Here is a 15,215-nt window from a genome sequence, read left to right as displayed (position 1 = left end):
CCAGGTTTACTGTGGAATTTGCAAAAAAAAATCCTAACTTAGGCTGTGTTCACATGTTGCTGCCGTTGAATTTTATTACCACAATTGTGAGAAAAACTCATCATATTCTGCAATTTTTCAAAATCCCATCAAAATATTATGCTTCAACTTAATGTGATCATGGCAAAAGAAAACGCCAAATGGGCACATCGAGTGACCTCAGACTTTAGCACGATGTAGCAGAAAATTTTTTGTATTTTAGGGCATGTTGCGAATTTACAAATTATATTGTGAAATGAGCATAAATCGCAAATTTTACAGATTCCATGTGGCTTAAACTAGAGTGATCTTTATATTGTCATATTTACTTGAAGGATTTTTCCACTACACTAATTATTTAACGCCCTTCGGCTGGGTCTCGAGCTATGGCAACTTGATGGATTAGCTCTCTGTAAGAAGATCGATCTTGTACAAGCCTAGATAAGTCTACCGGGGTCTTCACCATTATCTTGATAGTACCAAGCCATCGAGGTTGCTGGTCTCTCTCTTTGCCTTGTTCATTCTATTCTTCCAACCATGGTGTCCAAATTAGGCAAGTAATAACTTGGTGATTCTTGATCTGAGTGACGTATCTTGCTTAAATTTGTTCCAAAATTGATTTGTTTGTTCTTCTTGTCATCCATGGTAATGATATCTTCCTTCTCCAGCACCACATTTCAATGGCATTGATTCTGTAATGTGCTGCTGCAGTGCAGTATAGATCAACCTCAACAACACAGGTGTCACACCTGAAATGAAAGGGACGTCAGACAAGCCAAGGTCATGCACGGAGATAGCAGCGCGATACAGAAGGGGAGAGCAGAGAATAGTCAGGACAAGCAAGTAGTCAGAGCCTACCGGGAACGTGGTAACCAAAACGTGAGACATAAGACGGAGTCGGGGTACAAGCCAGAGGTCAGAATAAGTCATAAACGGGTGAAGGCAGACAGAAGCAAAAGGAACACTAGAACAAGTATCCAGGACAGGTGCTCAAACCGTGCAGCATGAACTATAGCTGACACTGGCCCACAGGCTGTAGTGGACTTAATTAGCTCAGCCAGCTTCAAAGTGAGGCAGAGGGGATTACCTCCCACATTACCAGTCCAGAGATAAGACAGCTGAACACAAACTCAGAACTGGATCATGACAGATTCGTCTTCTGTCTTGTTACTTTGTAATCCAGGTTTTGCATCCATATGTTACCACAGAAAAGACCAAACTATACTGTATATGAGCCATGCATGTCTTTGTCGTCAGTGAAATGTTCCTTGATTTGAAGAACTTGACTTCATTATTGATTTTCCCATAGATATTCTATTAACTTCTGGTCTTGTTGCTGCATCTTGAGTTATCATCGGTTCGAGTAGGTTGAAGTCCTTTACAACTTCCAGTTTTTTGCCGTCCATCTCAGGTGTGTCCCGATTGTACCTGGCAGTAGTCAATATCTTTGTCTTCTTTGTGTTGAGTAGCTGTTCCATATTCGAGCTTTCCATCTTGACACTTCATAATAAGTCCTTCATTCCATCATGCTATTAATGTTCCCTTTGAACACTCCCCTTGAGAAAGCACGTGAGCGAAACGCGCGTCGAGGCGTCTGCGGTAGTGTCTTATGAACTGATCCATCAGATCATGGGTAAGCATTGACTTTTTAGCAATTTCATTCTCATGATTCATTTGGACTATACAGAGATCTATTACAGACTTATTTATTAATTGACCACTTTGCCTACTATATTCCTTAAGACTAACTGATTTGATCTAATATGGCATGGATCAAATTTATCATTGAAATATCCATTTGGTAATTATATTTCTTATGATGAAATGATTTGATCTGATGTGGCACTTTTGCCTTCTATTATAGTGCTTGACCTAGCACCATCTCTCTTGTACTTGTAGTATCCTCTTTGCTACAAACCTCACATATAGGTTGTTTTTTTTTGTATGGTATATGTTTTTAAATGAACATTGAATAAAACTATATTGATTTTATACGCCCGTGTGAGTAGTTCATGGATACCTTGTATCTATATATAGGTGAGACTGAGAGACGGGGATAGATATATCTCTAGACAGATCTATTTTTCTATGCTTTTTGAATGTTTGTTTGTATTAATGTTGTATCGTCTGCGCATATAAAATTGTTCATGATTCGCTCAATAATTTTGACTCCTTTTTTTTTCGACAAGTCCAGCCTTCCTTAAATTAGCTTCTGCATATAAATTGAAGAGAAATGTGTGCAGGACTACGCTAATCCTAGTTCATTTTCTGGGTAGGTCATCAATATCAGATCAGTGGGTGGGCGAACACCCAACTCCGATCCACTGTTAATTTTGCATTGGCCAGATGAAACTGGGGAACGGAGCAGAACACTACTGTTCCATCAAACTGTAGCCGCTCTGGGATAGTACAGATCAGTTCTATGGATTTGAATAGGAGCTAATCTACAATACCCGAAAGCAGCCATTATGCAGTGTGACAGGACTGTTCACATCCGGCTGATGCTAAAGCTGATAACAGCAGCTGATCTCGACCGCTCTCCAATATAGTGATAATCTGAAATCTAAGTCCTCCAGGAGTGTAGTCAAAAACCCATTCAGATGGTATATAATGCTTGTTATGAATGATTAAATGGTTAAATAAACTAATAAACCATATAAGTAGCCAAGCAATCGAGCATGGCCTACATTCCCCTGTTTTCAGCCCAATATTTACCTTCAGGAACCAGCAAAGTAGTTTCCGCTTCAGTACGTACAGAGATAGTAACCACATGCATATTTGTGATTTTTATGCCACTCAAATATATTTTCCAGTTATTCTGTATTCCTTGAGGTCACTACATGAAAAAAATGCCAAAAAAATACACAAATGGATATCTACTTCCTGCCAGTGTAAGCTATTCAGCACAAAACCTGTTGGCCCAAATTTTGCTTTTTTTCATACTTTTATTTTTTATTTTTGGTAAAGATTATTATTTTAATGAAAACCATACATCAAGCTTTACTTTTATTATTTCCATTCTGAAAGGAGAAGGATTTCATAAGAAAGAAAAGAAAGTACAGTATCAAAAGGAAAATGATGCAGTAACCAAGTACAACTACAAAAGTAGAAAATAAGTCTTTACTAGTAAGGAAAGTCAGGTTTGAGTTCAATAAATAAATAAATGATCCCAGCATAAGTATCATATCTAAATAGTTTGGTATGGTAATTATTTTCATGTGGAAAGATTTATAAAAATCCATATACAAGTCTGTGAATGGAAAATGTCTATACCTAGATGACTTTGTATTCCTTTACCAAATGTGTCGGTTACAATTAAAAAGGCCTCTATTTTTTTACCAGGAAACCATGCAGTTCAATGTCATGCTGTGTAACAATGTCAATCATATAGAGTATATTCTTCACACACCTAAGCAGTTCTGGCCTGAGAAGAAGTCAAGGTCAAATGAGTTCCTATTACCGTATATCACTAGTGACAGATATGTGTGTATCGGCTGTGAGTGATGATCAGAGTATAGATAATACCTGACTTCCGATTCCAGCCGTTATTAGGTTGTGTACGGCCTGGGATCATCTGGGTGTTACACCCTAGATGCTTGATCTCAGCTTCCAGAGGATGGGCAGCCGCAGTGGCTCTCCTCTAGGTGGACCATATTGTTGTGTCTATTCCGCAGCATTTCCAGGTGAGACGCTACACAATTACTGTAGATCTCCATTAGAAGTCTCTCACCTTCTTCACTGCAGGAATCGTCTTTTGTTTCTTTACCGTCTATACATTTGGTGCATTGTGTCATGTGATCACAAACTTTTTTATGAGTAACTCAACTTTTTATTTAGTTATCCCCAGTCATTGCAAATATACACATTTTTGTATTCTATTTTATTACCTTATTTTGCTTCTGTCTCCAAAGTACTATGCTGCAGTGCTGTTTCAATACCAAGTTCATGCTCTTTTACAAGCATTCAATTACCACTAAGCAAGATCTTATACTACCTTCACACAATTAGAGGGGGGAATTGTTCCGTCTGAATACAGGAGTTGAGAAGAGAGAGGCACTCAGAGGGACATCCCTGTCCGCGCATGCGCATACGCTCTGTGATTCTCTAGCGGTCCAGAAGTGCTGTTTCTGCCCTGGCATCATGGCGCCATCGCTGCGGGAGCACATGGGGCCCCATGCGGCTTCCTCTGTGTGGCGTCCAGGTGCTTTGGGAGCAGATTCATTAGGCACCTCGCTGCCATCAGGTACTTTGTTGTTATTGGTCGGGTAATTAGATTCTGCCCTATCACTGTGTGCCCCCTCCCTTTTATACCTCACCCAGCCTGTCACTAGCATACCCCTTGAGAAAGGCAGAAGCCGAAACGCGCGTCGGGGGGGACAGGTGTGTGCTGCCTACTTACACGTGTGATCCTTGTACTCTACCCGGTATATATATACTATGCTATGCATGGGTGCTATAATACCTTGTACCTTATGGTTCTCTGTGTACTGTTACATTGGGCTATCCTTGCATAGTCTTTACTCCATATGAGCTGTGCTCTTAGGGTAGTAATGTTTATATCTTTTTATTGTGGACACCTATCACCTGTCCATTTTTGTACATGCTTTGTGTAGTGCGGGGATTGTTATATCCCTCTGTTATGGTTTTTATCTGGTATTACTATTAATAAAGTTCTCTTTATATTTTTCATTATTCCGGACTATTTGCTGCTTCTTTCTCCTTGTTGTTTTTAGTCTCACCTTGAGTAAATCCTTTACAGGAGCTTTATTTGTCTGCTATTGTGGGGTTTCTCTTACCACATGTTTTTTTTTATGTGTGTCAGTGCTTGGTACTAAATCCTACACCATTCCAGCAGTAATTGATTACGAAGACAGAAGCTACTTAGCGTAGATCACAACAACTTTTCTTTTAGCTGGTTCCGGTCCACGTAGCTATATAATGCAGCTTGCCCTTACCATTTAGTCAAACCCGTCTTACATTCATATTGTGAGAAGGTCAAAGACCTCTTGTGATAAATGTGCCGCTGATGATGTAACAGAGAGCATTTGGAAATGTTTGTAGTCCTGAACTGGTCAAAAGCCTAATCTGCAGAAATAGGGGAGGTATATTAGTTTACTTCAGTTCACACCTCTTTTTCAATCCAACACTATTGCTAAGGGCCATATAGGAGAGGCGGATTTTCCGAGCTTTTTACTGTTTTGACACCTTTCCATATTAGTCAGTTCCTTCACCATCTGTGTCACTTTCTGGAGATCCACTACTCCGCCTCTCGCTAATATTACGTATTCTTTTCCATGCAAGCTCTTGCTGGAAGCTTGCACTGAATGACCTGCCCAAACGCCCATGCAGTTTCTTTGAGACATTATCTTCACTTTCTGATTTAGGAATTCTTCGTGCATGAACAGGAGGTTGAGGTTCAGGTCTCAGGTTTCCAAGCTGCAAAGTCCAGGGACCAAATCTCTGCCAGCTAAGTCTCTGAAATGCCAAGAGACAATGAAGATTTCCTCCAGCCTAAAATATAGGAATCAAGATTCTTAATTAGACTAAATATTGCATTAATAAAAAACATAGTTATCTGCGATAAAATAATGGAAACTGTAACCTAAGACAAATACAAATCTTATTACATAGGAGAAATGGAGTGATCTTTTGTTTAATTGTCTCAATCATATGCTGTATCTTGTACCGAATAATTCCATGTAGAGGGATTTCCATACAATTAATCTTCAGGAGCAGCCGTGGTTCCCGGAGAAAGTAGCGCTCCTGAACATTGACAGTTCGGACCAGCGACATTGTCACATGACTTGTCCAAACTGAGTGCTCTGTAGCATGGGAGAAGCGTAGAGCAACTGAAGCTTGATGAAAAAGGCTCAAAAGCATAGAGACTGCAAGCGGCACGTGCTCCTTGCTTATGTAACTGGCTACTTTGAGCCCACTGAGTGGCTGGTAACCTAGGAAATTAAGTATATATTATAAGAATCCCTCTATTTTTGAGAACAGAGTATTTTTAATAAGGGGTAAATTTACAAAGCTTTTGTTTTAACAGGTACCGTACTTGGTAATTTTGCCCATATAGGAACTCGAAACAACCTCTTTAAAGGGACTCTGTCACCTGAATTTGGAGGGAACAATCTTCAGCCATGGAGGCGGGGTTTTTGGGTGTTTGATTCACCCTTTCCTTACCCGCTGGCTGCATGCTGGCTGCAATATTGGATTGAAGTTCATTCTCTGTCCTCCGTAGTACATGCCTGCACAAGGCAATATTGCCTTGCGCAGGCGTGTACTACGGAGGACAGAGAATGAACTTCAATCCAATATTGCAGCCAGCGGGTAAGGAAAGGGTGAATCAGACACCCAAAAACCCCGCCTCCATGGCTGAAGATTGTTCCCTCCAAATTCAGGTGACAGTGTCCCTTTAAGATGCAAGCGTATTAGGCAATCTACACAATTATAATGTATTACAATAATGGATCATCTGTAAAATCAAAAGAAATTGGTTTCGATGTACTAAAATATGGAAAAAGATCAGCAAAGAATTCTAAACAACCAAACAGTAGTAAATCTGAACTTCTGAGGTCGATGAAGGGCAGAACAGGGCTCAAGTCTTATGGAAGTAAGCAAAACAGCTAAGTGTAGGTCAATCTTGTCTTATTTGGAAACATAAAGGCAAGAGGCAGGATAGCCTCTAGGTTGTTTTATTTCCTCCAACATGACCTTTTATATTTGACATTTCCTACATGCTATTTTTCTGAAGTTTTTTTTCTGTGGAAAACAAACTACACTTAGAACAAGCTGTTTTTTTATTATAAAAATAAAAACCAGGAAAGTTGGGGCAAGCATGTATGACTTCCTATAGCGGTAATGGCTAGAATTCACAACAGTACCCATTCCTTGAGGAGGGGTCACCGAACCCTCACCAGAGCCCCCAGGCCGACCAGGATGAGCCAAATGAAAGGCACAAACCAGATCGGCAGCATGAACGTCAGAGGCAAAAACCCAGGAATTATCTTCCTGACCATAACCCTTCCACTTGACCAGGTACTGGAGTTTCCGTCTCGAAACACGAGAATCCAAAATCTTCTCCACCACATACTCCAACTCCCCCTCAACCAACACCGGGGCAGGAGGATCAACGGATGGAACCACAGGCGCCACGTATCTCCGCAATAACGACCTATGGAACACATTATGGATGGCAAAAGAAGCAGGAAGGGCCAAACGAAATGACACAGGATTGATAACCTCAGAAATCTTATACAGACCAATGAAACGAGGCTTAAACTTAGGGGAGGAAACCTTCATAGGAACATAATGAGACGACAACCAAACCAAATCCCCAACACGAAGTCGGGGACCCACACAGCGCCGGCGGTTAGCGAAACGTTGAGCCTTCTCCTGGGACAATGTCAAATTGTCCACCACATGAGTCCAAATCTGCTGCAACCTATCCACCACAGTATCCACACCAGGACAGTCCGAAGACTCAACCTGCCCTGAAGAGAAACGAGGATGGAAACCAGAATTGCAGAAAAACGGCGAAACCAAGGTAGCCGAGCTGGCCCGATTATTAAGGGCGAACTCAGCCAACGGCAAAAAGGACACCCAATCATCCTGATCAGCAGAAACAAAGCATCTCAGATATGTTTCCAAAGTTTGATTAGTACGTTCGGTTTGGCCATTAGTCTGAGGATGGAAAGCCGAGGAAAAAGACAAATCAATGCCCATCCTAGCACAAAAGGATCGCCAAAACCTCGAAACAAACTGGGAACCTCTGTCAGAAACGATGTTCTCCGGGATACCATGTAAACGAACCACATGCTGGAAAAATAATGGCACCAAATCAGAGGAGGAAGGCAATTTAGACAAAGGTACCAAATGGACCATCTTAGAAAAGCGATCACAAACCACCCAAATGACCGACATCTTTTGAGAAACGGGGAGATACGAAATATAATCCATAGAAATATGCGTCCAGGGCCTCTTCGGGACCGGCAAGGGCAAAAGCAACCCACTGGCACGAGAACAGCAGGGCTTAGCCCGAGCAGAAGTCCCACAGGACTGCACAAAAGAACGCACATCCCGTGACAAAGACGGCCACCAGAAGGATCTAGCCAACAAATCTCTGGTACCAAAGATTCCAGGATGCCCAGCCAACACTGAACAATGAATCTCAGAGATAACTCTACTAGTCCATCTATCATAGTAACATAGTAACATAGTTAGTAAGGCCGAAAAAAGACATTTGTCCATCCAGTTCAGCCTATATTCCATCATAATAAATCCCCAGATCTACGTCCTTCTACAGAACCTAATAATTGTATGATACAATATTGTTCTGCTCCAGGAAGACATCCAGGCCTCTCTTGAACCCCTCGACTGAGTTCGCCATCACCACCTCCTCAGGCAAGCAATTCCAGATTCTCACTGCCCTAACAGTAAAGAATCCTCTTCTATGTTGGTGGAAAAACCTTCTCTCCTCCAGACGCAAAGAATGCCCCCTTGTGCCCGTCACCTTCCTTGGTATAAACAGATCCTCAGCGAGATATTTGTATTGTCCCCTTATATACTTATACATGGTTATTAGATCGCCCCTCAGTCGTCTTTTTTCTAGACTAAATAATCCTAATTTCGCTAATCTATCTGGGTATTGTAGTTCTCCCATCCCCTTTATTAATTTTGTTGCCCTCCTTTGTACTCTCTCTAGTTCCATTATATCCTTCCTGAGCACCGGTGCCCAAAACTGGACACAGTACTCCATGTGCGGTCTAACTAGGGATTTGTACAGAGGCAGTATAATGCTCTCATCATGTGTATCCAGACCTCTTTTAATGCACCCCATGATCCTGTTTGCCTTGGCAGCTGCTGCCTGGCACTGGCTGCTCCAGGTAAGTTTATCATTAACTAGGATCCCCAAGTCCTTCTCCCTGTCAGATTTACCCAGTGGTTTCCCGTTCAGTGTGTAATGGTGATATTGATTCCCTCTTCCCATGTGTATAACCTTACATTTATCATTGTTAAACCTCATCTGCCACCTTTCAGCCCAAGTTTCCAACTTATCCAGATCCATCTGTAGCAGAATACTATCTTCTCTTGTATTAACTGCTTTACATAGTTTTGTATCATCTGCAAATATCGATATTTTACTGTGTAAACCTTCTACCAGATCATTAATGAATATGTTGAAGAGAACAGGTCCCAATACTGACCCCTGCGGTACCCCACTGGTCACAGCGACCCAGTTAGAGACTATACCATTTATAACCACCCTCTGCTTTCTATCACTAAGCCAGTTACTAACCCATTTACACACATTTTCCCCCAGACCAAGCTTTCTCATTTTGTGTACCAACCTCTTGTGCGGCACGGTATCAAACGCTTTGGAAAAATCGAGATATACCACGTCCAATGACTCACCGTGGTCCAGTCTATAGCTTACCTCTTCATAAAAACTGATTAGATTGGTTTGACAGGAGCGATTTCTCATAAACCCATGCTGATATGGAGTTAAACAGTTATTCTCATTGAGATAATCCAGAATAACATCCCTCAGAAACCCTTCAAATATTTTACCAACAATAGAGGTTAGACTTACTGGCCTATAATTTCCAGGTTCACTTTTAGAGCCCTTTTTGAATATTGGCACCACATTTGCTATGCGCCAGTCCTGCGGAACAGACCCTGTCGCTATAGAGTCACTAAAAATAAGAAATAATGGTTTATCTATTACATTACTTAGTTCTCTTAGTACTCGTGGGTGTATGCCATCCGGACCCGGAGATTTATCTATTTTAATCTTATTTAGCCGGTTTCGCACCTCTTCTTATCAGGGACAAACAGTTTCTCCGCTGGGCAACGGTCAGGTCTATCAGCCTGAAATTTTTGCAGCACCCGCCGCAAATCAGGGGAGATGGCAGACAAAATTACCCCCTCTTTGAAAATACCCGCCGGCTCAGGAACACCCGGAGAGTCAGGCACAACACTCCTTGACAGGGCATCAGCCTTCACATTCTTAGAGCCCGGAAGGTACGAAACCACAAAATCAAAACGGGAGAAAAATAACGACCATCGAGCCTGTCTCGGATTCAACCATTTGGCAGACTCAAGATAAGTCAAATTCTTGTGATCTGTCAAGACCACCACGCGATGCTTGGCTCCTTCCAGCCAATGACGCCACTCCTCGAATGCCCACTTCATGGTCAACAACTCACGATTACCATCATCATAGTTACGCTCAGCAGGCGAAAACTTTCTAGAAAAGAAAGCACATGGCTTCATCACCGAGCCATCAGAACTTCTTTGCGACAAAACAGCCCCTGCTCCAATCTCAGAAGCATCAACCTCAACCTGAAACGGGAGCGAAACATCTGGCTGGCACAATACAGGGGCAGAAGAAAAATGACGCTTCAACTCCTGAAAAGCCTCTACAGCTGCAGAAGACCAATTGACCACATCAGCACCCTTCTTGGTCAAATCAGTCACTGGTTTAGCAACAGTAGAAAAATTAGCGATGAAGCGCCGATAAAAATTAGCAAAGCCCAGGAACTTTTGCAGGCTCTTCACAGATGTTGGCTGAGTCCAATCGTAAATGGCCTGGACTTTAACAGGGTCCATCTCGATAGTAGAAGGGGAAAAAATGAACCCCAAAAATGAAACCTTCTGAACTCCAAAGAGACACTTTGACCCCTTCACAAACAAGGAATTCGCACGAAGGACCTGGAACACCATTCTGACCTGCTTCACATGAGACTCCCAATCATCCGAAAAGACCAAAATATCATCCAAATACACAATCAGGAATTTATCCAGGTACTCTCGGAAGATGTCATGCATAAAGGACTGAAATACTGATGGAGCATTGGAAAGCCCGAATGGCATAACCAGGTACTCAAAATGGCCCTCGGGCGTATTAAATGCTGTTTTCCATTCATCGCCTTGTTTAATACGCACAAGATTATACGCCCCTCGAAGATCTATGTTGGTGAACCAACTAGCCCCTTTAATACGAGCAAACAAATCAGACAGCAACGGCAAAGGATACTGAAATTTGACTAATTTTATTAAGAAGGCGGTAATCAATACAAGGTCTCAAAGAACCATCCTTCTTGGCCACAAAAAAGAACCCTGCTCCTAACGGTGATGACGACGGGCGAATATGGCCTTTCTCCAAGGACTCCTTTTATATAACTGCGCATATCGGCGTGCTCTGGCACAGATAAATTGAACAATCGACCCTTAGGAAACTTACTACCAGGAATCAAATTAATTGCACAATCGCAATCCCTATGAGGAGGTAGGGCACTGGCTTTGGGCTCATCAAATACATCCCGATAATCCGACAAAAACTCTGGAATTTCAGAAGGAGTGGAAGACGAAATAGACAAAAATGGAACATCACCATGTACCCCCTGGCAACCCCAGCTGGACACAGACATAGATTTCCAGTCCAATACTGGATTATGAACCTGTAGCCATGGCAACCCCAAAACGACCACATCATGCTGATTATGCAACACCAGAAAGCGGATATCCTCCTGATTTGCAGGAGCCATGCACATGGTCAATTGGGTCCAGTACTGAGGCTTATTCTTGGCCAAAGGCGTAGCATCAATTCCTCTCAATGGAATAGGATACTGCAAGGGCTCCAAGAAAAAACCACAGCGCCTAGCATACTCCAAGTCCATCAAATTCAGGGCAGCGCCTGAATCCACAAATGCCATAACAGAATAGGATGACAAAGAGCAAATCAGAGTAACAGACAATAGAAATTTAGACTGTACCGTACCAATGGTGGCAGACCTAGCGAACCGCTTAGTGCGCTTAGGACAATCGGAGATAGCATGAGTGGAATCACCACAGTAAAAACATAGCCCATTCCGACGTCTGTGTTCTTGCCGTTCAGCTCTGGTCAAAGTCCTATCACATTGCATAGGCTCAGGCCCATGCTCAGATAGTACCGCCAAATGGTGCACAGCTTTACGCTCACGCAAGCGTCGATCGATCTGAATGGCCAAGGACATAGACTCATTCAGACCAGCAGGCATGGGAAACCCCACCATGACATCCTTAAGGGCTTCAGAGAGACCCTTTCTGAAGATTGCTGCCAGGGCACATTCATTCCACTGAGTGAGCACAGACCACTTTCTAAACTTCTGACAATATATCTCCGCTTCATCCTGACCCTGACACAGAGCCAACAAGATTTTCTCTGCCTGATCCACTGAATTAGGTTCGTCATAAACCAATCCAAGCGCCAGGAAAAACGCATCAACATCACGCAATGCCGGATCTCCTGGCGCAAGGGAAAATGCCCAGTCTTGAGGGTCACCACGTAACAAAGAAATAATGATCTTTACTTGTTGAACAGGGTCACCCGAGGAGCGAGGTTTCAAGGCAAGAAACAATTTACAATTATTTTTGAAATTCAAGAACTTAGATCTATCACCAAAAAACAAATCAGGAATTGGAATCCTAGGCTCTGACATCGGATTCTGAACCACAAAATCTTGAATGTTTTGTACCCTTGTAGTGAGATTATCCATCCAAGAGGACAGACCTTGAATGTCCATGTTTACACCAGTGTCCTGAACCACCCAGAGGTAAAGGGGAAAAGAGAGACAAAACACACTGCAAAGAAGAAAAAAAAATGGTCTCAGAACTTCTCTTATCCCTCTATTGAGATGCATTAGTACTTTGGGCCACCTGTACTGTTATGACCTGGTGGTCAGGACAATAATGGACCTGGTGGTTAAGAGCACACGGAATGACCTGATAGTTACTGATAATAAGGACGAGCTCTGGGACTTGGGAACTCTGCTGACCGCAATCCCTAATCCTATCAAACACACTAGAAATAGCCGTGGATTGCGCCTAACGCTCCCTATGCAACTCGGCACAGCCTAAGGAACTAGCTAGCCCTGAAGATAGAAAAATAAAGCCTACCTTGCCTCAGAGAAATTCCCCAAAGGAAAAGGCAGCCCCCCACATATAATGACTGTGAGTAAAGATGAAAATACAAACACAGAGATGAAATAGATTTAGCAAAGTGACGCCCGACTTACTGAACAGACCGAGGATAGGAAAGGTTACTTTGCGGTCAGCACAAAAACCTACAAAAAGACCACGCAGAGGGCGCAAAAAGACCCTCCGCACCGACTCACGGTGCGGAGGCGCTCCCTCTGCGTCCCAGAGCTTCCAGCAAGCAAGACAACAATAAAAATAGCAAGCTGGACAGAAAAATAGCAAACCAAAGAAATACAAGCTGGAACTTAGCTTCTGCTGGGAAGACAGGTCACAAGAACGATCCAGGAGTGAACTAGACCAATACTGGAACATTGACAGGTGGTGTGGAGCAAAGATCTAAGTGGAGTTAAATAGAGTGGCAGCTAACGAATTAACTTTGTCACCTGTGGAAGGAAACTCAGAAACACCCACCAGAGGAAGTCCATGGACAGAACCAGCCGAAGTACCATTCATGACCACAGGAGGGAGCCCGACAACAGAATTCACAACAAATATGTGAGTAAATTCACGGTCTGTTATGAAATCCAACCTGTGGCTGGGCTTCATAGGAGTATCAACAGGGCACCCATTGGCACCGTGTTATTACGTATTCAGGTTTTTTTTTTTATTCAGTCTCATTGCCACAGGTGTATAAAATTGAGCCCTTAGCCATGCAGTCTGCCTTTACTGACAATTGTGATAGAAGGCGTTGTGTGGCATTATAATAGGATGCCAGCATTGTAACAAGTCACTTAATGAGATTTATACCCTCCTAAATATTCCATGTTCAATTGTGAGTAGTATTAGGCTGTCGTAACACTAGCAGTATTTGGTCAGTATTTTACATCAGTATTTGTAAGCCAAAACCAGGAGTGGAACAAATAGAGGAAAAGTATAATAGAAACACGTCACCACTTCTGCATTTATCACCCACTCCTGGTTTTGGCTTACAAATACTGATGTAAAATACTGACCAAATACTGCTAGTGTTACGACAGCCTTATTGAAACGTGGAAGTATCTAGTGACCACACAACTCTGCCACGAAGTGACAGACCTTGTAACATTACAGAGTGGGGTCACCGAGGACTGGCACGTAGTGCATAAAAGTCGCCATAAAAATCACTAGCACTCTGTTGACTCTGTCACTGCAGTGCTCCAAACCTCCTCTGGCATCAATATCAGCACAAAAGCTATGATAGGAGGTTCATGCTATGGGGTTCCAAAACTGGACAATGAAAGCTATATATCACCAAATACAATGGCAATCATCTGATAAAGAGCTGTAAAGCACACCACCACGGGACTGAAGCAGCGGAAATGTGTTCTGTGGAGTACCGAATAATGCCTCTAAGTCTGGCTCAGACCACTTAGTTCACGTGAAGGGAAATCTTATTCCTTCAGTACAAGACATTTTGGACAAATGTTTATGTCCAACTTGGTGTGAACAGTATGGGGAAGGGCATTTACTGTTCAATCATGTTTGTATCCCCGTGCACAAAGCTGGGTCTATTAAGGCATGGCTGGGTAATTTTGGTGTGGAAAAACTTAACTACCTCGCACAGAGCCCCAACCTTAACCTCATTAAACACCATTGGGATACATGGAGATTGCAAACCATGCCCTCTTGTCTAACACCATTGTCTGACCTCACAAATGCTGTCCTGGATAAATGGGCAAAGTTTTCCACATACATGCGTCAAAATCTTATATAAGGGTATGTGCGCACGGCAGCATACCCACATACTATTTGTAGCAGATGTTTCGGGTAAATGCGGGTGGTGCGTCTTTTCTGACGTCTTTTTTATTGTCTTTTGTGCCAACTCTGCTTTCAGTGTTTTTTTTTTTTATTATTGCATATATGACATAATGGTTGCTTCCAAGCTGAAGTCGCTAGACTAGACAATAGACTGGTCACTCTTTTTAGTCAGTTGATAGCTTTCGAAGCCTGAAGTGGATAAAAGAAGTGACAAAAGATGGAACATATGCATAGCAAGTTTTGACATTGTAGTTTCTATATTCATTCTTTTTGGCATTTTTTTTTAGTGCTATTTCAGGTGGGTTCCAGGCACAATCAACATGAAAAAGACGTCTAGTGCATATACCCTAAAGTCTTTTCAGAAGAATGAAAGCTGTTTTAGCTGCAAAGTAGAGACCAACTATATAGTAATGCCTATGGATCTGGGCTGGGATGCCATA

At 42.4% G+C, this 15,215-nt stretch overlaps 1 protein-coding gene across 1 annotated transcript in view; it reads right to left on the bottom strand.

Annotated features, from left to right (window-relative positions):
• Positions 1-2,943: 2,943 nt before the first annotated feature.
• The window catches only part of BIVM (basic, immunoglobulin-like variable motif containing), a 45,403-nt gene continuing 33,131 nt past the window's right edge, over positions 2,944-15,215 (bottom strand). Inside the window, exon 10 of the mRNA XM_069757961.1 lies at positions 2,944-5,529. Coding sequence (XP_069614062.1) covers positions 5,233-5,529 — 297 coding nt within the window. The 3' untranslated portion in view covers positions 2,944-5,232. The remainder of the gene's footprint in view (positions 5,530-15,215) is intronic.

The sequence above is a fragment of the Ranitomeya imitator genome, chromosome 3 (genome assembly GCF_032444005.1).
Source record: "Ranitomeya imitator isolate aRanImi1 chromosome 3, aRanImi1.pri, whole genome shotgun sequence".
NCBI lineage: Eukaryota > Metazoa > Chordata > Amphibia > Anura > Dendrobatidae > Ranitomeya > Ranitomeya imitator.
This window is presented reverse-complemented; position numbering and strand designations above follow the sequence as displayed.